The sequence below is a fragment of the Xiphophorus hellerii genome, chromosome 23, assembly GCF_003331165.1.
Source record: "Xiphophorus hellerii strain 12219 chromosome 23, Xiphophorus_hellerii-4.1, whole genome shotgun sequence".
Lineage (NCBI taxonomy): Eukaryota > Metazoa > Chordata > Actinopteri > Cyprinodontiformes > Poeciliidae > Xiphophorus > Xiphophorus hellerii.
The window spans coordinates 5,136,536-5,163,938 of NC_045694.1; the positions used below are offsets into that span (position 1 = coordinate 5,136,536).

The 27,403-nt window shown below is 37.4% G+C and overlaps 1 protein-coding gene across 3 annotated transcripts; it reads right to left on the reverse strand.

The window, feature by feature from the left end:
- Positions 1–2,125: 2,125 nt before the first annotated feature.
- On the reverse strand, positions 2,126–27,074 carry sec24b (SEC24 homolog B, COPII coat complex component). 3 transcript variants are annotated; one of them, XM_032555187.1, is made up of 24 exons: positions 26,787–27,074; positions 23,560–24,234; positions 22,914–23,075; positions 20,348–20,479; positions 15,816–15,899; positions 14,597–14,760; positions 14,347–14,531; positions 14,168–14,270; positions 13,593–13,719; positions 13,400–13,509; positions 13,136–13,248; positions 12,273–12,391; positions 11,300–11,355; positions 10,987–11,193; positions 9,634–9,757; positions 8,937–9,095; positions 8,678–8,851; positions 8,473–8,583; positions 7,602–7,777; positions 6,018–6,155; positions 5,683–5,787; positions 5,294–5,386; positions 4,706–4,809; positions 2,126–2,990 (listed from the first exon to the last, which is right to left on the reverse strand). In XM_032555187.1, exons 1-24 carry the CDS (start codon positions 26,878–26,880, stop codon positions 2,876–2,878), a joined length of 3,630 nt encoding a protein of 1,209 aa, XP_032411078.1. In that variant the 5' UTR covers positions 26,881–27,074; the 3' UTR covers positions 2,126–2,875. The 3 variants fall into 3 exon arrangements, with proteins under 3 accessions (XP_032411078.1, XP_032411077.1, XP_032411079.1); XM_032555186.1 differs by having other exon boundaries at positions 22,914–23,081; XM_032555188.1 differs by lacking the exon at positions 20,348–20,479 and having other exon boundaries at positions 22,914–23,081.
- Between the last annotated feature and the right edge of the window lie 329 nt (positions 27,075–27,403).

A 27,403-nucleotide genomic window follows, 5' to 3' on the forward strand; every position in this document is an offset into this window, starting at 1 on the left:
AACACACACCCACACACAGGATTTTCTAGGCTGCTGGAAACAATCATAATCATGCCAAATGTCATATTTTTTAATAAAAAAGTAAGAAATCCAGTCAAAACATGAGAGAAGGATAAATTTCTGTTGCTACCTGATTGTTTTTGCAGAAGCCCTGTGTGAGAACCAACTCTTGTTTCTGTAACTGAGTGTGTTTGCTTCAGAAGGAGCTGCTAAGCCCTGTAAATATAAAAGTCTGCAGTAAACACACAAACAGATCTGGCTCCCATATGGTCTGTCTGCTGCTGTTCGCATGGAAAACTGCTGCCTGGGAATCTCAAATATTTCCTCCAGTCACGCTCTCGGTGCCAGCCCCTGCAGAAGTGGCAGAAGTAGACATTTTGTGAGTGTGTGTATTTTAAAAGGATTTCAGCATTTAAGCAAAAAGGTGACATCCTAAAACTCTTCATATTGTATTTGCATTTCATGCTCCGCTTCCTTCCAGAAGCAAAGGATGTCGATATAAGAGCAACATCTGAGGCACTGCGGTCCTCAAACATGAATGTTTGGAATTCATTAAACTCCTGAGTCCCGAGAGATGTTAAGGGTTTCCAACTGTTTCATATTAAACCACAAGATGGAAAATTATGAAAACGGAAGAAGAGCAACGGAAGCCCTTCCACCAGGAAGAGTTTAACCTGCTGCTGCTGGATCGTAAAATTGCTTTATTGCTACCTGGAAGCACCTTGTCATAGTTAGTTAAAAACACTTTCCTGTCGGGGCATCACTAAAACCTCAAAGAGTAAAAATAATACAACTTAAATCTGGGGAGTTCAGATGCTCCTGCAAATTAAGAAAAGTCTTAAATTTCTTTTTAAAGGAGACATGTTATGAAAAGTTCACTTTTTTGGGGGGGGAAAATTAGCCGTTTCAAAATCCAACAGGAGCTACACCGTTACCTAGCAACTACAGACGATACCTAGCAACCGAAGCGAAGCTCCGGCAGGTTTGGGCAGCTAATTTTGCCTCTGTGTGATGAGAGGTAGGCAGAGTACCCAAAACTTTGACTCAAGTAAGAGTAGCACTACTTCAACATATTGTTACTCGAGTAAAAGTAAAAAGTAGCTGTCCAAGAAATTAAGAGGAAGAAAGTATTTGGTAAAACGTCTGCTCAATTACTGAGTAACTGATCAAATTATCAATCATTTAACATTTAAAAATTTCATCATCGGACAGATCAAAATATAAAGTTAAGTGAACATTTTCGGTATTTTAAGGACAAAAATGTCAACAATTCATATAAGCAACAAAATTAACAAAATCAAGCAAAAGAACATTTAGTTCCAAATCAAATCAAATTTCTTTCAATATTTTTTTTTATAAACATATGAAACCTTAACAAAAACTGCAGGTGTGTTTCTGTGTCTGGGGAATTTTTGGTTGAAATTTGTTTGTTCTTTATTCAGTGGGTAGAGAACCCAGAAATTTTGCACAAGAGTAGCAATACTTCATAATAATATTATTCAAGTAAAATTAAAAAGTATAGCATAGTAAAAATACTCCTAAAAGTGACTCAAGTAAATGTAATTGAGTAAATGCAACTTGTTACTAACTCTATGCATGCCTGCACAATGGCTGCTGGATGAGAAATGCTTCCCATTCAGAAACCATAGTCAGCAGCAGCTTATTATTAGAGACTAAAAGTTGGAATTGTCTTTAAGCAAATTAAACTTTACTGCAACAAAGTTGATCTACAAAGCTAAATTAGAACAGAACAAATTGGCTCTAGGATGAAATATTTTGGTTTTACAGATTTTGTAAAGCAATTTTTGACTCAAAATACAAACATTGCTTAAAAATGTAGAGCTGGTTGTACACAAAAGATTAACAATATGCAAGGTGTAGCTATTAGATGCAATATTCAATGTCACAATTAACCGCTATACTTATTTAATTTCTGAACTGAATTAAGTTAAGCTAATTTCAAAAATTAGAAAAATGAGAAAAAGTAATTAAAGATCAGAAAGACTGATAAATTTAAGGAAACTCATGAGATGAGAAAGAAGAGAATGAAAAACTGTTTTCTTTAGTCTGGGATCAACTTAAGTAATTAAACCTAAATAAGTAATTTTAAAAACTACACATTAAGTCAACGTCTTTTTTTCTTTTTATTTAATAAGCTGGTTCATAAATTATCACACATAAAAGATTCTTTTCAGTAGTTACAAAGTGGATATCGATCTTAGCGCTTTCAAAAATAAAATCAATGAGAAGGAAATTGCAGACGGCTGGAAGATTATGGTGTTTGATGTATCCGACGTCCTCTCAGCGGACCAGGCAGACCAAAAGTTTAAGGAAAACTAAACATCCAACCCAGTCATGTTCCCAAGATGGCCGTCGCTTAGCAGCAGACAAAACCAAGACATGCTGTTTGCATTTCTAAGCACATGCCAGATTCTTGTTCTATGTTCTCCAGTGTGTCCAAAACAGGGGAAAGGTAGAACACAGAGGGCGAGTTTCAGGATACATTTCAACCAAAGAAAAAAACAAAAATGAAAAAATAGCACGGGCTACATGTGAGGCTCACAAAAACAAACTGAACTAAGGAAGTGGCATCTTCATGGCTCGACTTTGATTCCTCTTCTCTGGATTGAACCGGCTCAATCTTCACCCGGTTGCTCAATCAAATCCATATAACATCTTAAATCTTCTCTTTCTGACAAAACTTTTGATTCATAAACTTCCATGATGGATTTATTCACCGAGTCCGTCTGAAGAATGGAGAGGAAACTCATCTGGCTAAAACTGGCCTAGCACTAGTTCACACTCAAAGAGGCCGGAGACTCCTTTCCCATCGGCTTGCGGAACGTCTCAACGTCTTTCTGGGCAATACGGGAGCCTACTTGGACATTTGTTGCTGAATGTGCTGCAGAAACTCGTGGTAGGATGACGCCGACTCAGACCGGTCCTCCACCAGGTGCTGGAACAAGGTGGCCTTCGCTGACCCGTCGTCTCTGCGAGAAAAAAAAATTAAAGATTGATTCACGCATATTCATACATAAATACCAGAATTATTGGCATGCGTTGTTGCAATATTGTACAAAAAGGCTGAGATGAAAAATTTGCTAAATGTGGCAGTTTATCTGATTAATCATCAGAATAATTGCTAGATTATATTGATGATTAAGAATAATTATTAAATTTATTGATCATGAAAGTAATTGTTGGTTGCAGCACTACATTTTGTACAAAAAACACCCAACAAAGTAACATATACCAGAATTATTGGCATTCTGAATATTTACAATAAAATATTAATGAATGATTTATCAATTCGCCCTTTAAAGCATTGGTCAGGGTGCTTTGAAACCTTTAATAGGTAATCATGACTTCCTACTTTGCTCTAGAATAGGTATGACATGAAACAGAGGCCCAATACCCAAATAATGATACAAAACATTTAACCAAATCCACAGAGAAATGATTCCCCAGACAGAAAACCAACGTTCATCCATGTGTGTTGAAGCTAAATCCTACAGAAAACCTCAGGTTAAAACACATAGATCTATTTTGTTGTATAGTTCAACCTTTTCAAGTGTTATATGAGAGTGCAAATATTTCTGATGCACATGATTTCATGTAAATAATCCATATAATGGGACATTTTTTCTGTCTGTATGGACTGGGAAATATTTCCCCCCTAAATTTATGCTGCAGCAATAAAAATCCTTCCTGATTTGATCACACAGTTCGTTATTCTTCTCTACTTTATTTGCTGGTATCTAAAGTAAAACATACTTTTGTTTCAAAAGAAGATCTGAGGTGCTTTGAGGTGGGTTTTAATGGGCCTCCATCTGTTTTTGACATTAATTTTAGGGAAATGAATGTCAGCTCTGCTGTCATTTCACATTACCACACAAGCAGCCATTGAAATACCACTCAGCCCATTCGTCCCGACATCAGTGGCGTAAACATGTGGTTGAGTAACAATGCTGCACCACAAGCAGCTTAGGAAATTGAAACAATGCGTTCCCAGTAGATGCCATTACCACGACTCCCAACCAGTGACCTCACTGTGTTTTTACTCTGGAAATAGTCTCCAGTTGACCTCAGACCCGTCTCTTCTACAAGAAACCGTCTCCACCCGGTTTCTGTTTGTCATTCTGTTGCTTCATCATAACAATAAAATGAGGCTGAACATTTCTAATCGAATCCAATTACAACAACTTTTACAACAAAGCTTCATTATCTGTAGTTTTGGTTCATTTATTGCTCTGAATATGTTTTTTCATCAAATGACTTATGTTTTTGAGTCTGCATAGATTGATCAACCACCATATTAGTTGACGATTATTTCAATAATCGATTAATTATGATTAATCGTTTCAGTCCTACAATGGAAGGTGGTTCTATACAGTGTGGGGGTCACACTTTTTATAAACAAGATCTTTTCCTTCTATTTTCCAAACATGCATTAATTTTTGTGCATAATGGGATGAAGCTTGTGACTGTAACAAAAACTTTAAGACATTTGAGAGGTATGAATACTTTTGCACTTTGGTCAAGAGGTGATACAAAATACAGTTTGAAATAACAATTAAAAATACAGCCAAATAAAAACACATTTAATGGAAAAAAAGTTTTTAATAAACACCCTCATTTATGTGGGGCGGACTGTTCAGAAAGTAGCATCAGGTAGAGAGTGGGATGTGAGTCCGGTTCTGCTTACTTGACGATGTGGATCGGAGAGCTGAACGCTCTGTTGTCCTGCAGCCAGTCGAGAAACGCTCGGACTCTTTCCGACTGAGGAGTCTGCAGCTCTGGAATGTGACTCTGAGCGTGACAGGGACAGAAAGAGGACAACCAAAACATCAGCCAACACTGTTCTTACTATGTTTCAGACAATGTGGATTCCCTCTGTCATCCAAGTTACACAATGGAGTCAACAGACACATTCCTGTGGATGGAAGTGCGGGTGTGTAGGTAGCGCTGGGAGTAATCGCTCCATTGTTACAGAAATAAAAAACGCAGCGCAAACAAGAGACTGACATTTGTTGTTTATTCTGGGTGTTTCCATCACACCCACCATGCAGTGATGGTTGAACTTTCTAGGTAGTTTAAAACAAAATCTGAAAAGCTTCACCAGCTAATCTGTTTTGCTGTATGAGTTGTTTTATTTTACAAGGCAAACAGAAAAAAAGCAAATCAATCATTTTAGAGAAATGATGAATTGCACCAGTGAGCTGCAGAAAGAGTTCATGCGATGCTGATATTCTGCAGTTTTTGTGTGTATTTTGCTTGTCCAGCTCATACTGACCATGTTGGGGGGAATTGAAGCGTAGCTGGAGCAGCCCAGAACATCACAGATAAACGTTTCGTTGCAGCATTTGCTGATCCACAGATAAAACACCTGGAGAGACAGGAGGTCAACGACAAAAATCAGATCTAATCATAACTAATGTGGAGCTGCAATTAACAGTTATTTAAGTTATTGATTAATCGGTTACTCTGATGATTAATCTGATTAAAAAAAAAACGGCACATTCTGCAGGCTTTATAAAATATGTGCAAGCAAGAAATGAGAAAATAAGAAAAACTAGAAAAGAAAAGACAAAACTAGAGAACCTAACTAAATGTGAGGTGGTTGAAGATACAACTCAGAAGATGGATTCCCATTTGCTGTACAGAGAAACAACCTTTACTTACGTTGCCACAGTCCATGAGGAACGCTCCATCTCTGCTGAGCCTCTCAGCAGAAAGATGCAGCAGGTGAGGCTGAGGAACTACAGTATCATTCAGATGGAGCGCCCCCTGCAGGACACACAAAAAGGTTTCACTTAATGTAACAGAATACAGAGGCTACAAGTCTACAATCATAATGACAAATGTATAAGATAAAGACTGACTTCTCTGAGTGAAAACATGTATTTAACAGTTTGTCAACTTTCCACTTCTTGTGTAGCAAACAACCTGAATCACGGGAATACAAATTTTCAAACATGGCGATATGTGAATATGTTTTAGTTAGTTAAACATCCCACCTGGTCAGACATGTTGTCCACCCGGTACAGGTCAGGATGAAGCATCCGCATCAGCTGTGGCAGCGGCTGCGTCTTGAACTCACACATGGCGAAGATGCGCTCATCGAGCCGCGTGCTCGTTCCTGTCCGCAGCGCTTTCTGGAACAAACCCGAAAATATCTTCAGCAATTAATGTCTCTGATGTTGGTAATGTTTAGGATTGATGGAAGGATGATTGGAGAGAAGAGTGGAAAGTCGTCTGGATGGATGAACAGATGTGTGCATTTAACAAATGGATGGATGGAAGCACTGACTGAATGATAGACAGCTGGATCAATGGATGTATTGAAGGATATCGGATTGATAGAGGGGCGTATTGAAAGATGGAGATATTCAATGGATAAATTGAAAAATTTGATAGATTCATCAAGGACTGGACTGACTGATGAAGGGGTTTGTCTGGTTTAAATGGTGGATCCACAGATTACACATCTGTCATGATGGGTAAATTGATAGATTGATTGACAAAGGAGAAATAAAGACGTTTAATCAGCATCTTGTTGAACATTTTCATTTTACAAACATAATGTGCTACCCATAGCAAAGGGAACAGACTTTTTGATATTTTTTATGACAATGCCGTATGTTTCCAGGCTTGTGTAGGAACCAAATCTATTATTTGCAAAATTCCCCTTTTTCTGTTTTTGTTTTTCTGAATTTCACTTTTTCTATTTTAACCATATTTATTAAAGCAAAAAGCATGTAATTATCGTGTGAATCAGGAGCCAAAAAAATCCAGATTTACTGTTTAGGTTCTACAGATATAGCAGAGCTGAATGATTTTACAAAAAGTGTTTAAAAGCATTTCCCCATAATTGTTTTAAAGAACTCAAAAATTATCTGCAAAACAAGCTTTTCACGTTTTATAAAAGGAAATCTATCTTTAAATAATGCTCCAGAGTTCAACTTCTTTTAATAATCGATTAATCTATCAATTATTTTTGATGATTAATCGAATAAACATAATGGGACATTTTGCAGATTTGTCATTTAACCATTTAAATCAGTTATTTAATTTTTAAAGGTTTTGTTGGCTCTAGTGGCCTTTATTTGAAAGTAGTTTGACAGGAAACAGGGTAATCAGAGAGGGGGAAGACATGCGGCAAATATCGCCAGGCTGAGAATCGAACCTGCGACCACCGCCACGAGGACTAAGGCCGCGATACGTGGATCGTGCTTTGCCCCTGCGCCACCACAGCACCCCTAAATCAGTTTTTATAAAATATTAGAAATACATTAAAAGATGCAAATAAATAATTCAATTCATTTCTAAATAAAAACATTTTCCTTTAGTCAATTTGAACCAGTGGAAGCTAAAACTGGGCCACTTTAGGAGTTCTGGTGAAAACATATTTACAAAGGTGTTTTTCTTCAATGCAAAATGTATATATTTTTGATTAATTACTGCTCCAGTTATGTTTTTTTCAGCAAATTGCCTTTTCTGAGTCTGTATTTTCCAGTTAATAATTAATTGATTAGTAAATTTGGTGACGGTTACTTCAGTAATCGATTAATCGTATTAATCGTTTCTGCTCTAACTCCCACCTGTTTGAGAAGAGCCAGGATGTAGAGGGGGAAAAGTCGCATGGCTGCAGGGACGACGACCCCAGACTGCTGCAGGTTCGACACGCTGCTTTTGTAGGCGCTCACAAAGTCCACAACGGCGTTCACCAGAGCATCACGAGCATCTGACAGGCTGGAAGATATCGATCGATCGATGGCTGGAACACACAGCAAAGATCAATTATAAAACTGGAGGGGAACTAACACCTGCAATAATGACTGATAACAGAGTTCGTAGAAAATTGCCACTGCAAAATTCGAGCAATTTCAAGTTTTCACACTATGGAGACAAAACATGCAATACAGATCATATAATTTATTACTGTTATTAATAATGTCTTGTGATAGAATTCGAAATTCTACGAATTCGAAATTCGAAATTCTTTTTGGAAATGAGAACATTTCCAAAAAGACAATGTGAACTAAAATATAGCAAATTTTTGTGTTTCTAACAAATTTAACAAAAAATATTCCACAATTTCAATGACTTTGTTTAACTTCTAAAAAAAATAAGGCAATCTTTACTTCAGTTACACAAATGAAAAAGACACTGAGCCATTAGAAATAATAAATATTCAAAAATAAAGTCAAAAATGTTCCTGCTAAGTTTTCTGGCATTTAACAATTAGAAATAATTTTAGTAATTCTAACTGACCCAAAGCAAGAGAAGTTTAGTCTGATTTCACTTCAGGTAGTGAGAAAAAAAATTCAAGGTGTCTTTTTGTTAAGTGTATAAAATTACCTGGTTTTAACTGTAAATAACACTTTCCAAATTTAGGTTTTAATCAAGTATTAGACTGCACCTTATTATGTAAGTTTATGTAAGTTAAAGTGGTAAAAGTTGTGAACTCACCCATGTTGGCTAGCAGACATGTGATAGCCTGAACATCAGCTCCAGCGTAAACATCACTCAGCTGACTGACCACTGGCAGACACAGAGTGTGGACTCTGATCCGCCTTTTCCCTACACACCGACAAATTAGAAACATTACTTTTATTTCTATTATTTATTGTATAAGAGAATAATCAGTTTTTTTAGGTGCTGAATTTGGGTTTACCTTTACTGGATGTGTAGAGCAGAGCAGCCTGAAAACAGGCCAGAGACGAATCAGCAAGAGAGTCTTCGATGGACATCTGGACAGCGAAGGCAGAGTCTGGGTTCACATTAGCCAGGGACAGGAGGTCGGTGGAGCGCACAAAGAAGTTACCGTGGAACGTGTGGATGGATAAACCTGAAACCACATTATCCAGGTTTAAGAATGGCTTCAGATCTGTATCTGAAAATACAAAACGAGTGTCACATTTTGTTGAGGATACCTTTAGTGCATCGTATTCTCATGACGGCCTCGAAGCCGACCTTCCTGGTGAGGTAGCGATCGAGGTCCCTTTGAAACTTCTCCAGCTGCGCCGGGTTGTGGATGCAATGAAAGGAGGGGTAGTAAAAGACGCTGCCTGCCGAGTACTTGGAGACACATGCTGAAAAAAATTATATATTTTTAGGCTTCGAATGTAAAAAGGATTGATTTAAAAAAATAATAAAACTCAAAACATTGTTATAATAAGGGGACTTATTATGCAAAATTCACATTTTCTACTTTCATTTGAGTTTCCACGTCTGTAAATAAAATAAAAGAAAACACCCAGCTGCTTATTTGGCAATAAGTTAATGTTTTTTGGTGTCTGGAAGATGAGTCATTTCAAAAACCTCAGGAATGTAATGTCGCATACCAGCAGGCACAGCCTGTTACCTAGCAACCCCAACAGAACTCCACCCAAGTGGAGCTTGAGCATGTTTGGTCAGCTGTGTGCCCTGTACAAAGGCTTTGGGATCAATAAAGTATTCCTGAATTTGAATTGAGTTTGAATTTTTGAAAAAATGATCAAGAATAAAAATAAATTGGTTGCTCAGGTTGAACAGATCTGGAGGAACATTTGAATTTCTTTATAATTGGAAATCCAAAAGCTTTTATCCTATAGAAGAATGAGAACCCAGAAGTTTCAAGCCGGTTCTTACCCAGTGATGAAAGGTCGGCATACTGTGAGCTGAGCAGGAACAGATCCACTCCAATCTGCTGCCCTGAGCAGTCCAGCGCAAGCTTCTTATAGAAATCTGTGGCAGGACCCAGGTGCTGTGCTCCCTGAAGAGTTATCAGTCAAATGTAAAACAAAAGAGAGAACAATTTGAGAACATTTCCAAAAAGTAGATTATTAATAATTAATTTAGTTTTTCCATTTGAGATTTTTAGAAACCCAAATTCAGAACCTAAGACAGCAACGTGATGTCAAACGTAACTGAAAATATAAATATTACCCATACTGATAATATTATGCTACTTCGTACAATTCTGCAGGTTTCAGCAACTTAAATTTAAAATCTATATCACAACAGAAATGTACAAAATAAAATTTACCATTTTATATATCATTAGCGCCACGTTTCTTTTGCCGCAAATATTCAACTGATGATGAATTTACAGTTTCCCATGATAGACCCAAAAAAGCTAATTAGCCAGCAAGGGTATGTTAGCAGCAAGTTGGTGGTAGCCTCAACTGGCTCAAGTTACAGAACTCAACGAAGACATCTGCACGCAACTCAAATATTTGATAGAAAGTCCCACGATGAAAAATAAACAAATGAGACTAAAAAGTCCTGTCATGAGAAAATTTAAGACATACAGTGAACTTATTTTAGGCCAACTAACATTGTTTTTAATGAATTTTAAATACAGGAAATTCCTTTTAGATACAGGAATTTAAGACTGTATGTAGTTAAGGCTAGGCTAAATTAATCACAATAAATAAAAATTAGAAATAACATTTCTAATTTTGCTTAACAGAAACACGCCAATTTTGGAAAAAAAATAAGTTTTTTGATCAAAAGTTTGTCGCTAGGATGAGGTTTCACATTTTTTGCATCACAAACCGGATGTTGCCACAGCGCAAACCACAAAGAAGACAACGACAGGAAGCAGCTGTTGTATCGTGACGCATGATACAACAGCTTTTTTAGTGATTTATTCACATGCTTTTAATTGCGACTCTTATTTAATGGAAACTGCCAAATTGTTGTTTTTACATTAGCGGAATACTGACGTAGTTTTGCACACATTTGTAATGGAAGGACAAAGCCATTTTTGGACATGAAAAATGTTTTCAGCCAAAACTGACAGGATCCAAACTCTATGGTGAAGTCTCCAGCCACACTTGAAGTGCTAACTAATAAACAGCTTCATAAGTAGATTAACGCAGCCTTCATTAAGGTCATTCAGCTGTTTCTTAGCACTTCAAATCTTGTCAGTCTCTACGGCATCAGATCCTTTGGTTCCAGAAACGTTTCCAAACTCTCTCATAATCAAAATCTATGAACCTTGGTGCTGGAACGCTGGTTCGGATCCTCTCTTGACTGCAGCTTCCCTGCTCCCAGAGTCGGAAGCTGAGTCTGGAACAGCGTGACGCGACCGCCGGTGGGCGACATGAGCTTGAAGGCGGCCTGTAAGGCGGGACCGAGAGCGCTGTGTGTCTCTCTGCTCTCTCTGAACATGGCCGGCAGCGACGTCAACAGCTCCTTCACAAGCTGAGGAAGGAAAATCAATTTTAAAATCCTCACACATGGCGTGAACATTAGTCAAAATGTTCATATGTTTTATGCCACTGCTAGAAGGAAAAACGAAGACAAGTACCTCTTTACTCTCCTTTAGGTTCACCATCAGACTGTCATGTGACGGTATAAAAACATCTGCAAAAACAGTTGTAGTGACATTAAAAGCAAAGAGTTTTACTATTATTTCTCACAAAATAGCATCTGGAAATGTTAAAACTTCTCCTTAAATCAAATCTTGGATCTCACATTCCTCTTTCCAGGAGAAGTTGGCTGGTAGTAATTTAGCTTTTACCTCAAAGTGCATGATAGAATTTAAATTCCAGAAAAGGGGTTATTTTTCTTTCTGTCCGTAAAAAATGTCCAGATATCTAAAATAAATTTAAATACTTTAAACAGATGGAATGACAGAAAAACATTAAAGATTAATCATAAAAATGGATGTAAAATGGGTGAAAATGGCTTCAAAACAATAAACAAGTCAGAAAAATGCAGACCAATCACCTTGTTAGAAGCCATTAGCCCTGCCCAGGTAATTTTATAAAAGATCAAAAAAAATAATTTCTGATCTGCTGCAACATAGGATTTAAATATTCTTACATTAAAATATTTTTTAAAAATCCTGAATTATTTTTTAAAAATCTGATTATTTTAACATGTGATGAATACACTTTGATCCAATTATTTAATTCTGAATTTTATAAAAGTATTGAAAAATGTATACATTTATTTATAACATAAACTTATATATAATTAAGTAAATTATCTTAATATACATCTAAAATATTTAATCTATGTATTTACAATTTTAATTAAATTGCTACATACATAAATAAGCATATAATAACTTATTTAAGTATTAAAGTATGGAACATTTGGTCTTTATTAACTTAATTCACTAAATTCAACACACATTTTTCTCATCAAGTCAAATAAAAACATTACCAATCTTTTAGAAATAAACTATTATTTGCAGTAATTACACACAAAAAAAACACCGGTTAAAACAGAGTTTCTCCACGTTTTTTTTTTCTAATGGGAGTGAAGAGGCATACCGTCGATGTCTGACACCACCAGCATCTGTGGCTGAGACAGTCCCTCCTGGAGGTTGTAAAAATGGACAGTGTTGTCAAAGGTGAGGAAACCCACCTTGGTGCGTGCGTCTCCGGGCAACCTGAAACGCAAAACAGCATCTGTCAGTGATCGTTTAGGCGGGAAAACGTCAACAAAACAAATGTTCAGAAAAAAACCTCCAATATGAGCTTTCTATGGTAAGGGAGCATTCACACCAGCCATGTTTAATCCGCTTTAGTTGAACTCTGGTTTGTTTGGGGAGGAGTAAATACATAATTAAACTCTGATGTGGGACAAAAAATAAACTTTAGTTTGGTCTCGGTTCAGTTGAAGTGAACTTGAATGCATATGTGAACGCCTAGCAGAATGGAAACCGCTTCAAAAGCAGAAAGTAGACTAAAGGGAATTCTGGGTAAATAAAACCAAAATAAAAGTGCTAGATAGAGCTAGCTAGCTGGAGAAATGACTCGTTATCTTCAACTAAAGACAAAAGAGTACACTTTTGTGTACAAAAACATTTCTGTTTATGTTTTGTGAAAAAGGAAGTTGTCTTCTTCAGAGGTTTTTGTGTCGTTTCCTTCAGTGATTCTTGGTGCAGCGCCACCACTGGCGAGGAAGGGAACAAGTTTTGGTTCATTTGACTCAGTGCAGTGTAAAAGCAAACTGCACCAGCTGAAAATGTAACTAATGTTGCTATTTTTATCTCCAATTGAACAAGAATGTACCAGACTATGAAGTGGGAAAACACCCCAATGTAATGTTTTTTAAAAGACCACAAAAATAACCTGAGTCAAAGGAAAATGCAGTTTTCAAACTATGATTTCATTTAGTTGCCCAAACTCACTTGTCCAGGTTCTCCAGAAGTGATTCACAGAAGTACTTCAGGTATCCTGCCTCCAAGGCATTGTGAGACACGTCGAGCACAAACAGGTAGACTGCCGGCTGTGGGGGTCGCAGCTGACACCAGAGACAAAGACAGAAAGTAAGGTGTCATGTCAAATGCTTAGATCCGTCTGTGTTTTCAAAGTTATTTAAAGAAAAATACAACACCTCCCTCTAGTGGACAAGCAACCACATTGCAACAACATTAAGTTGTGGAGAATTTTACCATATAGTCTGAGGAAGCGATGAACTCCACCGTTGAGTTTTGGACCTCTGGTCTCTTGTGAGGCTCTCCATATGACCTCGTTACCGGGTTGTACATAAACTCATCTGGAACTAAACAAAACATTTAAAAAAGTCTTAGATTTTAATCAAATTATATAAAAGGATGAAGAAATCAGTACTTAAAAGTTTCCTACCATCGTTGACTCGATAACAGAGGTTACACTTCCACCTGCGCTGGTCCAGGAAGGTGACAAACGGGTTGATGTACGTCCGACACGAGCGACACCGCACTATCGTGTTGGATGTGATCACTGGTAGCTGCTGCAGAGAGGAGCAGAGAAAGAGTTAAACTCAAGTTCTGGCCTCTCAACTTGTTTTCTCCATTTTGAATCTTTTAGAAAAACAGTCCTTGATTTCTGCATGAGCAGGCGACCAAAACAGGCTTTTATTTCCACGTCCAATGGAACGTGGATGAATGCATACGGTTCTTTGACCCATTTATTTGTTTCAGGCAAAAGAAAAAATTTTCCAAATCAGTTTTTTTCACTATAAAACTTTAACAAAAACTGCAGGTGTGTGTCTGTGTCTGGTGATTTTTTGATTAAAATGTGTTTGTTTTTCATTCAGTGTGTAGAAAATCCAGTAAGAGTTGCAATACTTCATAATAAAATAAAAAGTAAAAAGTTCATTTTCTCAAAAAAATTACTCTAGTAAATGTAACTGAGTAAATGTAACTAATTACTTCCCAGCTCAGAGTAAGAGCGGCTACCTGTAAATCTCTGAAGGGGTGAAGGAGGAGGCCCAGAGGGAGGCGGGCCTTGTTGAGTAGCGCCTGGGTTTGAGGGATGCTCGTCAAGGTGCACCTGAATGTTCTGGAGAGCAGAGGACAGAAAATCAGGATCATAGGAAGAAAAAGTGTTGCACGACGAAGGCGTGTGACCAACTTACTGTGGGCTGCAGTTGACCTTCTTCAGATCGGGGCTGAGGTTCGGCTCAGGAGCCTCCAAGGGCCTGGAAGGGAGCAGGTTCCTCTCCTGCAGCAGGTTGACCGGCCTCAGGGCCTCCATCTCCAGCTCTGGGACGCCGCTCAACCCACCCAGAGCTGCAGAGAGCTGGGACAGGTTGGGGAAAGGCTGCAGAAGAAGAAATGGTTAGAAAAAAAAAAGTTTCTTTCTGCACAGCAGTTCTGTTCTGTTACCTGGGAGTACTGCTGGTAACCCGGCTGACTGTACACGCTGTGGGACGGGGAAGCATCAGGGCGGGAAGCCGGTCCGTGCTGATAGGCCGTCTGCATGCCATGGTAACCAAAGCTACCAAAGGGCGGAGCCTGATTGGTCATGTTGTTGGAGGGCGGCATGGAATCTGTGCAAAAGACATTTCAGCATCGATATCATCATTAAAACAGGAACGTTTCAGTGTTTTGGGATTTTACTTTAACTATGCCACTTTAGGAAGCTGGGATGTTTAATTTAATTTAAAAAGTGTACGGTGTAAATCATTCAATCTGCTCCTTCACAACTACTTAACATTAGGGCTGCTGTAAACAATTCTTTTATTAATCAAGTAATCTGTCAATTATTCGATAAAGTAATCGAATAAAATAAAATATTGATGACCACTGTCATAACAGCAGTATTAATTCAAGTCAAGTTCATTTTTAAAGTGTATTTCAGCAAAAAGGAAATTCAAAGTGCATCATAAAACTACACAAAGCCATCAATTATGAAACAAGCAGTAAACATTACATTTTGTCAAATGTTAAACATATTGATCAATGTTTAACTTACTATTAATCAAAGGCAGCTCTAAACAGGTGAGGAACTCAGAGTTTCAGCTGTTTTGTAGTTTTCTGTAAGTTTATTCCAATATCAGTTTGTTTAATATCATTAATAAATATTGGCCTAAATGTTCATATCTGTGCATTCCTAATAAGCTTAGAAAGTTAACCTGTAGTCAACATGGACAAAAATTATACAAAAATCTGAAATTCTATTTAATAATCATAATAAATTGTGTATTCTCCAATTTTCAGTTTACGTATTCATCTCATTCATATTTCGCTAATGTTGGGGAAAAAAACATGATCTCTTATTTGCGATGTTTCCATTAAACAAGAAATTATCTTTGTTCACAAAGTAAATCATTAAAAAACACGTTGCACCATCATTATCCTACAACTTCCTGTCATCTTCTTGCTGGTTGTTGATCCTGTGACTCGTTTGATGCAAAAAAATGTTTCCATTCCAGTTTTGTGAAATAATAAAATAATTTTAATGCAGCTGAAAAACCACTTCACTCTAGAACAAAAACATGTTTTGTTCTACATTGGTGTGTTTTGATTGAGCAAACTTATTTTCACAATTCCAAGTTGTGTAATTTTAAAGTCAACGGGAACGCAGTTTGTGGTGATGAGGTACCTGGATAGCTGCCGCCTTCGAGGGAATCATAGTTGTTGGGAACTGGAGAGGCGCTGCCGGTACTGGAGGAGGAAGTGTCGCCGCCTGTGAGAGACAAAAAAAACAGGCAGGAAGGATTTAAACATTTACATAAATATTACCCAGGAGGGACCAAGAATACTGGGGTAAAAGAGAACAAAGAAACAACAAACACGGTTAAAACAAGACATTAAATCCATGTTGAGAGAACATTAAAGAAGAGCTTCAAGTGTCAGTAGTAGGTAGAGGCATATAAAAATCAGTCAATGGGAAGCAAAAGTACAAAATCAAAGAAATCAAAGTGTGAATTTTTGTTTGGTGAATGCAATACTTTAACTCCCTCGGGCCTCTGAGAAACAGAATGAGAAGAGCCAGAGGAGCAGCTTGAAGCAAACATGAAAGCCTGTCTTTAAGTCCTGAAGGACTCGTTGTGCTGATGTTGTTTTGTGGGAAGCAGAGGCTTCAGAGGATTGGAAAAATGTAAAGCAGAGAGAGACAGAAACAGAGGTTTTTACCAGCACCAGAACCTTCTGAGCCGAACTGTACCACACTCAGAAACCCAAGTGAATCCCTTTAAGGTGCTAAAAAAGGCTAATAAATACAGAACTGAAAAACAACCTATACAACATTCAGGGTTAAACCACTTTTGATGGTTTAATCTTCTTAAAAAACAGAAAAATAATAATCCGCAGCAAGTTTGACTCATCATAGACAAACTCTGCCTAGTGAACGCAGACGAGAGTTTCTGATTGGCTTATATAAAAATCACAATTAATAGCCGATTTTTGACAGAAGAATGAAAATCAAACTCGATTTGCGTTATTTTACACAAATCGATCTTTACACAAAAATGATCTTTACACTGATCATTTAAATGTATTTAGAATAAGTGGTGTCATTTAATTTTTTCATAGTGTTATTTTTTGTGTGTTTCTGGGAAGACTTGGGAACTTTTCTGAATCCTGTTATTTGTTTCTGGATGTGAACTGAACTTGTTTCTGTGTTGTAGAATGTCTTTGGATTATGTTTTTGTGAGCTGGTACTAAATTAATTTAACTGAATTAAAGTAATTAGATGAAACATAGAAGTGGATTAGACATCCACTCCAGACATCCAGGGCTTTTTATGCAGTTTGTAGTGATGATGAAGTCATTTTTCTGGTTGAACAAACAGAAAAGTAAGACATGGACAATAAAGTTCTTAATCTGATGAAATTTTAGTTATGAGCCTTATTCTAATCTTTAATCAAGTTAATTGAAGGGTTCGTAAATAATTATTTGCATTTTAATTGAAAAGCCTAAAGTAAACATTTTTAATTAAACATTTTTGTTGAACAAAATTATTGAACAAATAAGACATATGAGCTCAACAACAAATATGTTTATTGTTTTTAATCTGTTATTCAGGCTATTCAGCCATTAGATTGGTGCAAAGTGCTGCTATGTCCATTCGGCTGTTTGCGAATGTCGCTTGTGCATCAGTCCTCTGGCTACAAATACGCAAGCTTCACATTAGGGCAAAGTGTGAAACTTTGTCTCTAAAAATAGTATGTTGCTTCAGATAAACAAAAACACAGTTTTACAGTGTGCAAAATATATTATTAAATTACAAATCTGCTCCTGATGGCACTGTTCAAACACTTATAGTAAAATGTTCATGATTTAAAGAATTCGTGATGTAGAGAAAGCAAGTGTATATGTTTTTTCATAATTTAATATTGTTCAGCATGCTAAATATGAAATATTTGAATATTTTGCCAAAAGTAAAACAAATTGAGCCTACCTTGTTTACCAGGAATTATAACTGTAAATTTCCTTTCTTTTTGTCCTCCACTTTAATATTTATAGAGGACAAACTGCTCAAATATAATTTTATTGAGTGCAAACAGAGTACACACGTTTCCCCAACGCATGTCCAACTCTGGGCAGGATTTCCATAAGGATTAGGTGGACAGAATATTTGAATGAAGCCATTAATCCATGTGGGTCAAAGGGAGAGATCAGCAGCAAACCAACACACAGCAGGCCTGATGCTGGGAGCTCATTGGACAGAACCGGATCCAATTATCTAGCAGTAAATCTGAGCAGCAGACGCCGGGATTATGAGCTCTGAGAGAGGCGGACAGCTAAGTATTCTCAGAGACACTTGTTACACTTTTTCCTACAACGCTCAGCTCAGTGGCAAATCTCTTCTCATGTAGCAAGACTTTACATCAATCTGGTTCCATCACAGATTATTCATGATAAAAACACTTTTCAAAGTGTTTGATGTGCTTCTAAAAGTCACACTAATATTATCTACAGTCAGTGCTGAGAAGAAAAGGAAGTTTCACAGAATCTGAAATGCAGGAAGCAACATGTGCTAAAGCAACAGACTAATAAAAGAAAAATGATATATATTTTTCAAAGTATACAGATTTTGCAAAGAAAGAAACACTGGATTTGGTTTTTAACATGCAAGTATGGAAAAAATTTGAAGTTAAATCAAGGAAATCCACATTAGTTTCTTTACATTGTAAACTCAATCTACAATGTATTTTGGTAGGATTTTATGATCAACAGGAAATAATGCAATATTATAAAGAGGGAGGTTAGTAATAGAGATTTTTTTCTGAAAAGTATTGTGCACATCTGGATCCAGTCCCCTGACTGACAAGTTAAGGTGTTTTAGGATGTTTCAGCAGCTTTACAAAAAAAAGCTGTTGTAGAAAAAAAATTTACTTGCGTCATTATTTTAGGAAGGCAATTATTATTATTTTTTACCTTGGCCTCTAAGAGTCAATGTTTGAACAACTTTAGAGAAGTTAATTTTCGTAGAAACATTTATGAATGGATTTTATTTTATTTTACAAACTCTAAAACTATTTTAGCAAGCAAAACAAAAAGAATATAAGATTATTTTTATATATTTCGTACCAACTTTGTACAAAACAAGTTGTCTAAACTCCCTCAAAATAAAGACAAATTATTTTCTCTATAATTTAGCACAAAACAACAATTTCAATGTTTTCTGCTGAGAGCTGTTTTAAAATAAAAAAAATATTATAATTGTGTAAACTACAGATTTATATGGCAGAATATTTTCCAATCTGTCTAGCTTAATTTAGAGAAATAAACTGATGTTTTGCACAAAGACACAAAGCGTGTTGCACCGAGAGGATCTGAGGAAATCATACGGGACAAACAGTAAGCTAAAACAAGCCAAGCTTTTTATTAAGGGACATGCTAATGCCTGCTACCCAGACTCTCCAGTGAGGAACAAGACAGTCAGTAAACAAGCTGAGAGAGAGGCTATATTTAAACACATGCTAACCTCTGGCTGATAAAGCTACAGAGGAGTTGCTACAGACAGAACACCAGGAAGACTGACTAACGGCACCATTTACATGCCTAACATGCACAAATTTGGGAATACAACATTATTTCTTAAATGTAATAGGTTGGTACTGATTTTAGGTTTTGCAATCTAGCGGATTTCAGATTAAATATTATATAAACAGGAAAATATATATATAAAAGTAAGAGATTCCCAAATCAAATATTGAGAAAATCATTAATAATCTAGATCAACTCAAGCACAAGAATAAAAATGTGACACTTTCTTATTCCTTTTAATGCAAATACAAGACATTATGGAAATTACAGAAAAACTATCGACTTACTTCTAGCATAAGTTAATTGTTCGCATTTCAAATCCAAATACATAAATGACATTTGAGCATAAATGGAAAACATTAAAATGAAGGATTGCTGTAGCACCAGCGGCATTTAAACCGCGTTTCCAGTGAACCATGAATGATGCAAAACACTGTTAGTTCAGAGGTCAACTGTTGCCTATAAGCTGTAAACATTCTGCATACATAATGCAAAATGATGAGGCTCATGCCTAAAGCTCACTGAAAACACTAATGGACTAAATAATTCGTTTTCCAGTGCGTCTTAGGGACTATCACTTCAGAAGATCTGGGCTAAACATATTTACAGAATTCTTTTCTATATCTTAAATGCAAAATGTAGATTTTTTTGTACAATTTTGGCTTAATTCCTGTTCTGAGTGTGTTGTTCTTTCAGCAAAAAACCTTTTTAAAGTCTGTACTCCACTTAATCGATTACTAAATTAGTTGACAATTATTACAATAAATGATTCATTATGATTAATTGTTTTACCCAACCTAAATCTTTACATCCCAACAGCATCAAAATGACAGATTTTAATTTTTTTGTGATCTTTCTAAAAGGAAAAACAAGACAAACAACAGAAAGGTTATATTTCAAATAATAAATCTGCGTAAAGTATGAGAACTGTTGATTTAGACGAAGAAGGAGGGATCTGATTAGGCAGTAAATTGATTAAAGAGGATTTGCTTGAATAAGATAATTTACTCAACAGGAACAGAACCGCGTACAGGACAGGACATTTCAGGGAATGGTGATGCTTAAAGGAGCTGATGGGGATGAAAAAAGCAGAAACAGGCGGGAGAGGGGTGAAGTTTGGAGGTAAAAGCTAAAGCAGACCTGCTTCCTCATCCTCATCCTCCTCCTCATCATCATCATCAGTGCTGGATGACGAGGGGGCTGCAGCTGCGCCTGAGGTGGTGGCAGAGGCTGAGCTAGCTCCACTATTAGCAACATATCCGTACCGCAGGCCTGTTGGAAGGGGGATTGGGAGAGGATCACAGAAAACTATCAGGACTGAGCGACTAACAGCACAGTGGCTCGGAGTGTGTGTGTGTGTGTGTGTAATGTTTATGAAAACAATCTGCATTTCCCCTCAGTCTGTTTTCCTTCAGTATGGAACAAAACTGCTTTTACCTTTAGAAGAACATTCATTGTTGTTTTTTTCCTAAATAATATTATCTAAGAACTTTTAAAACAAACTGTAGTCGACCTTATTTGCTTATATATCTAGGGCTGGACAATACGGCTGAAAATCTTAACAGAGTAAAAGCGTTTCACATCAGTCGATATTCATAATTATTAGTTTATTTGTTTTAAATATCTGAAATAATTTGAAACTTGTGGTGTGGGATTTTCTGCTTTATCCACAGTTTTCACTCCATAGCGTTGCTTTTTTTTTTAAAGCAGTAATAAGGGACAGTGAAACATTCAACTGCTGCTGCAGCAGTTAATCTACAGGTTGTTGCTAGGTAACCAGAGCGTGAGTTGCTAGGTAACCAAAGAATGAGCAAGTCTGTTGATTCCACATTTTTTTTTGCCCCACATCCCCCAGAATGCTGTGCTGTTAAGGATCGGAGTTCGGTGAATAGTCTATATATTGAATATTCTATCTGATATATTATCTATTGATAATGATCACATGTCTATTGGAATATACATTGCTATTGATTTATTGTCCAGCCCAACAAAACCAGAGTTAACAGAACGGCAAAATGACAATTAAAAGAATGAGGTCCTCCCCAATTATGAGGCAAAATGCAATTCAAATATCACAGATGATAAACATTTATTAATTTTCTTTATATATCACAAGCAAGAGGAAAACGTCATGAGCTCCCATGTATTCCTTATCCTTTTATCCAATTTTCTTTTCTAAGGTTGACAGTTTGAATCAGAAGAAAACAATTATCTAAAACAGACAAATACTGTGGAACCAAGCTAACATTAAGCATAAAGAACGGCCCAGACATCAGTGTTGGGGGGTGGGGGGGGGAAACCTGCCAAATTAAATGAAGAGTGGTCAAATATGCAGTCAAAAGTATATCAAATATTAAAAACCAGAACTCAATTTGATATCCAAGTACCTGATTGTACACACATTGTATTACTGAAACAAACTTAAATGTTTGTGCCAATAAACAGCCCTCTTTCTAAAGTCTGAGGCTGTGCAGGTGGGGTTTCAGAAACTAAAAAAGAAAATACAAGTGCAACTGGTGCAGGTTTTCTGCTATATTACTGATAGTATCAGCAGAGAAAATTATGGATCAGACATAAATAAACTAGCAGCACATTTCTGACCCTAAAGATTTGCATCGAGGCTCAGACACCTGCACATCTGAAAGCGTTTGGTGTGCACAGCAGATTACATGTGTGCTGAACTAAAAGTGCAGCTGTGATCATCTAAACCAGCGGTGTCAAACTCTTTTTCGTTTTGGGCCAAATCAAGATCACGAGTACTCTTAAAGAGCCGGCTGTGCCAGAATCTATTGATAAAACCTGTTCACAAACTGTTAAAATATCAATGAATTCTTAAGATTAAATAATATTATTGAACATCTTTTCAGTCCCTCCAGGATTTCGCAATATTTGTTTTTGCAATTTTTGCAATACAAAGTGTTTGTGGTACTAATTTGGAAATATTTGCACTTGTTTATGATGGTAAATTTGACTTTTTATTACTCGCTGTATAGATCATGGACTATAATCTGACATCAATTAGGGTTGAGGCAGCTGTTTAGTACAAGTACAACGTTTTTAACAATTTTTTAGAAAAATCTGCAATAAACTTCCAATAATTAGCTAAGAAAAGTGCTGGGATTTGTTGATTTTGCGTGAATTTCCACAATAATTCTCAAGAAACTGGAGGGATGATTGATATAATTTGGCAGAAAACAGATAAAAACTGCATTAATTTGGTTGATAACATAATATTTAAGCACACTTAGTGTGTAGTCTAGAATCTAGAGGGCCACACAAAAAACCTACAGCGGGCTGGATTTGGCCCACGGGCCTTGAGTTTGACACGTGATAAACCTTTCACAACCCTTCCACGTTGGCTTAACGCAGGTTTCACTGTCAGAGCTAAGCTAAAAGAAACAAAACAAAAACGCTAGTCTCTGTGACTTTAAAATAAAGTCTCAGATTTTTTTTATACCAGATCAGAAAATCTTGATTTTTAACAAATTAAATCTTCAAAACACCAAAAACCTGATTAATCGATTTATTGCTCAGGTCTGAAAGAAAATAAAGAAATGACACGATGCGTAATCCTGTCTGTGAGCAAAAGATCTTCAAACACAAACATGCATCTTGTTTGTGAAGCTCCATTTTTGCACTTTTGTAAATAAACAGGCAGACGTCTACCCTTTTTCTATATAAAACAGAAAAAGAAGCATTTATTTACCTTGGTGGCGGCTTGGGGAGGAATGGACTGAAGTGGAGGGGGTTCCTGAGGGCGGGCGGTCTCCATCCGCACCTCCGCTGCTTTGTGTCACCCCACTGTAGGAGTTGTAGTTGTGAGGGGCCTGATTGCTTTGGTCATAGTGTTGGTGGATGTTGTTTTGGACTGCAGCTTATCAAAGAAAAACAAAGAATCTGGTTATAGGATGACTAATCTAAGACAGAAGCATTAAAGTTTGGAAACTAGAATTAGATAGGAGTCAGAAATTGGCAAGACACCATCTGTCAGTTAATTGAGTGGGTTTGGCAACAACTGACCAATCAGCGGTCACAATTTGATCCAAAGTGAAACGCCCTTAACCTGGAGGAACTGAACCCGCTTTACCTGCAACAAATTTGTTGCGGTCAAATAGATTTGGTGAAAAAAATTAAATAAATCTGAAAAATCGTAAATGTTCACATGCAATTACAGATCATAAGGAAAACCAAAAGCTTTAGCATTGTGCCATGCTATTTAATAAACAAAAAATAAATATTAAAGCTCAGTATGTAACCTTTATAAAAAATTAGTTTTTTCCACATTGCCATGGCGTCATGTCAATTGGCAAAGAAAAACAACAACAACCCACATGATGAAACTTTCTCCCTACCTGTGCTTCCTTTGCCATTCACTGTCGCTGCCGTTTGATGCCCCGTGCCGTACCCCGGCTGCACAGCCGTCGAGGCTGGAGGCAGGGCGCTGAACTGATGCAAGGGCGCGCCCATCTGGGTGGACATGACTCCAGGTGTGGAGGTGTTGGAGGAAGTGTGGGGGACATAGTGGCTGCTCGCTGGGCCAGATGGGTATGAAACATTTGGGTAGACAGGAATGCCAGCTGGCGATGAAACCAAACTAGGATGATGCTGCTGCTGCTGATGGTGATGATGATGATGGCGGGGCTGTGCTGGAGACGCTCTGTATGATTGTTGACCATAGTAGGGCCCTGAAGTGGTGTAGAGTGCTTGCTGCTGCTGGAAAGCCTGTTGGTTGAACTGGGCATTTGAAGGTGGAGGTGCTAAAGATGGGAGGGTAGCGTATGGCTGAGAGGGAGGCGGAGCAGAGTATGGAGACAGTGCTACTTGATGCTGAGGGAGTTGTGTTTGCTGCTGCTGCTGCTGTTGGTGGTTGTTTTGGTAGTAGTTCTGACTGTGGGCACTGCTTGTGATTGATGCTTTGCTGGGAGCGGAAGTGGCATGGCTGGGGATGGAGAGGTAGCTCTGCTGTGGAGGCGGGACGCCATAGTAACCTGCAGGAGGGTACATGGATGGGTGGGTTGGTAGTGGACCTGTAGAGAAAAAGAACAGATGTCAAAACAAGGCTGTCTACCTTTCAGGCCTGAAATCTGAATGAGCCTTCAGAGTCACATAAAGACAGTTACAAAGTCAGCCTTTTATCGCCTGAAGAACATTTCAAGGATTAAATGACTAATGACTCATTAAAACCGGGAGGATATATCAGTTCTAAAGTCCTTACACTGGCTCCTTGTAACTCAAAGAACAGACTTTAAAATACTGTACTTAGTTTATAAATCACTCAACGGTTTAGCACCATAGTACATAAAAAACTATTGTATCAACCTTTCAGACCACTGAGGTCTACTTTGCATCCCCAGAACCAGAACTAAACAAGAAAAAGCAGCATTCAGCTTCCATGCACTTCTCAACTTCCATAAAACTGCAAAACTGCTGAAACACTGAGTGTCTTTAAATAAATATTAAAAATCCACTTGTTTGGAGTCACTTTTAATTTATAGTACATTTATACTACATATACTACATTTAGTAGCATATTTTATGTGTATTTTGATTATGGCGTTTGGCAAAATGTAATGTTTAGTGCTTGTTTTATAATTGATGACTGTATGATGTCTTTATGATGTAAAGCAGTGGTCCCCAACCACCGGGCCGCGGACCGGTACCGGGCCGCGCAAGAAATAATGAACTACTTCCGTCTTGCGCGTCAAAATTGAGCCAACTTGCAGCAGAATGAGTAACAAAACAACATCGGAGTACTCTCCCCCCCGGTCCGCAGCAAAATAGCGAAGGGCTGACCGGTCCGCGCGACTAAAAAGGTTGGGGACCGCTGATGTAAAGCACCTTGTTACTGAAATGTGCTATACAACTAACTTCAGATGTCGTTGTGTATATAAACAGATTAAAAACTCCCATAATTACATAGAATACGCTTCAAGTAAACATTTAAATTGTCAATGGAATTGAGGTTTCAAGTGCAGCACTAGCCATGTTCAGCTTCTTCCTGTTGCCATAAGTTTCCAAATTTTATTTCATTTTCATATTATTTTTTAATATTGTCCTAATGAGAACATACTGTATTGGAGCATATATTATAAGTTTATTCTTTCTGTTCCTTTTCATTCATGATTTATTTAGTTGTTACATGAACTTTTCATATTTATTATTGAATGAATGGAATACAAAAATAAAATGAAGACAAATGAGAAAATCTGTGTTTTTATTTTATCATTTTTAGGGGTTTTAATATTTTAAAGCATTGAGCATCAAGCCACTTTTAATCATGTTATGTTTATGTTTTTGTGTTATGGCAAGTTTTGAGTTTGGCAGGAAAACTGATTCATCTCACTGTAACTAAGCTACCTAATGGCATCAATAAATTTGATTGATTAATTTGAAACAACGCTATTTAAAAATCAACTTCTGCGATAAGACCTACTTTTATAAAACTACACTATTTTTAGTCTCTAAACAGGAATAATGTGTTTTCACAACTGTTACAGCAGAATAAAGACTGGACAGATTATACAGCATCAGGTTACCAGCAGTGCAACTACCACAGAGAGGAAGAAAGCTCAAATTGATGATTTATTTCTGAATAACCCTGAGGAAAGCCCCGAATCCCACAAGAGATGTTGGTAGCCTTTCGCAGGTTCTCGAGTGAGAGTACGCTCACATCCCTCTGCGTCTAATCATCATGGTACCTCAGCTAGACTACAGCAGACATATTTTTGAACAGTATCGCTGTTTCTCTTGCACAGATCTTTCACCATCTGTCACGGTTTTATCTTACATAAGGCCCTCTAAGATTTAATACTTTACCTATTTTTTGGTCCTTAATACTTTATCTTTGTTATTTGTAGAACTTCAAACCTAATGACACTGTATAGTCTTGTGGGTAGCAGAGTTTATTCTTTTATCAGAAAAAGGAATACAAAAATCAATTGGACTCAAAAGTATCAAACTTTCTTTATCTTTCATATTTGCAATAAAAGATGAAACCATAAAGTTAAAGTACATACAATCCTAGGGATTAGGTAGGAAAACTTTAAATGACAATAATCTGTAAACACTGAACAGCAACTGATCTGCAAAATTAGTTAAAGTTTTACCTCATTTTCTTATATCTGCTAAACATTTATACATATTCAACACTCAGGGCTTGTCGCATTTTAAATAGGCGCTCATCAGACAACATAAAAATACATGTAAAAGCTAGTCGTACCTGCAATTTGATATTAATAGTTGTTTTCGGGACTTTTGCTATTAAGAGTGAAATGATTGCGCACAATCTGTCTCACTTGCTAACACTTGGCTAACTTCAACCCCGTTATCTCCATTGGACTGCATTAGCTTCGAGTTAGCAGGTCTTAGCATTTAGCTTTACCGCGAGATTGAATCATCACTTCTCACAAATAAAAAAAAGGGCTTCCTCTTTTAAATCAAATTAAATCCCTTCAAAGTAACAGTGGCGAAATAAAAGGCATAACGAATAAACAGAAGGCAGAGTACAAACAACAAGCCTCCACGGCGTTAACATGCTAACACCAGCAGGCTGGCTAATCGCATCCTCCCGGCCTGTTACCGTTCTGACAGGGGGGCGCAGCTCCACCGTTCGGCGTTGGGTTCTGGTTGAATCCCGCAGAACTGTCGAGGTTTGTGAACCCCGACGCAGACATCGCGCGGTCCTCCCGTTCTCACGTCCGGAAACACAAGAGTGAGTAAACACACATGAGCGTCTGTGTCCCGAAGCCTGGGTACCCCCCACCCGCGACAGAAGCGGCAGCCGCTGATGGTCGATGAAGACCCGGGCAGCAAAGCCAGGGAGGTACGCTCAACTAGTGAGGATGCTTAGGGGCTTAGATGACACCTGCTAGCGTTCATGTCACTCCCTCTGCTGGATTTTCTATGCAAGTGTTTATTTTTTCACATAACAGGTTGGGGATTCATTCACTGATCATGTTTAATAAAATATTTAAACATAATAGCGTTAAAATATCCACGAAATTAGACCATGTTAGCAACTTTTTTTCATGTACACTGTCCCATGAATTTTTAATTTCCATTTGCTTAACAAATACTTTCATAAGTCTTGATATGCAAATGAATTTCCAGGAAAAAAGGAGTTTCAAATAACCAGCTGGTGCGCCTCTCAACATAAGAGGTGCACCAGCTGGTGCCCAGCAGTCCAGATTTTTTTTT

Excerpts from the sequence above, each read along its gene's own strand:
- sec24b (XM_032555186.1), bottom strand. The coding sequence starts at position 26,880 with ATGTCTGCGTCGGGGTTCACAAACCTCGACAGTTCTGCGGGATTCAAC. Across the intron at positions 11,194-11,299 it reads ACCTAAAGGAGAGTAAAGAG|CTTGTGAAGGAGCTGTTGAC; the intron begins GTACTTGTCTTC and ends TTCCTTCCTCAG. Across the intron at positions 2,991-4,705 it reads TCTCCGATCCACATCGTCAA|AGACGACGGGTCAGCGAAGG; the intron begins GTAAGCAGAACC and ends TTTTTCTCGCAG.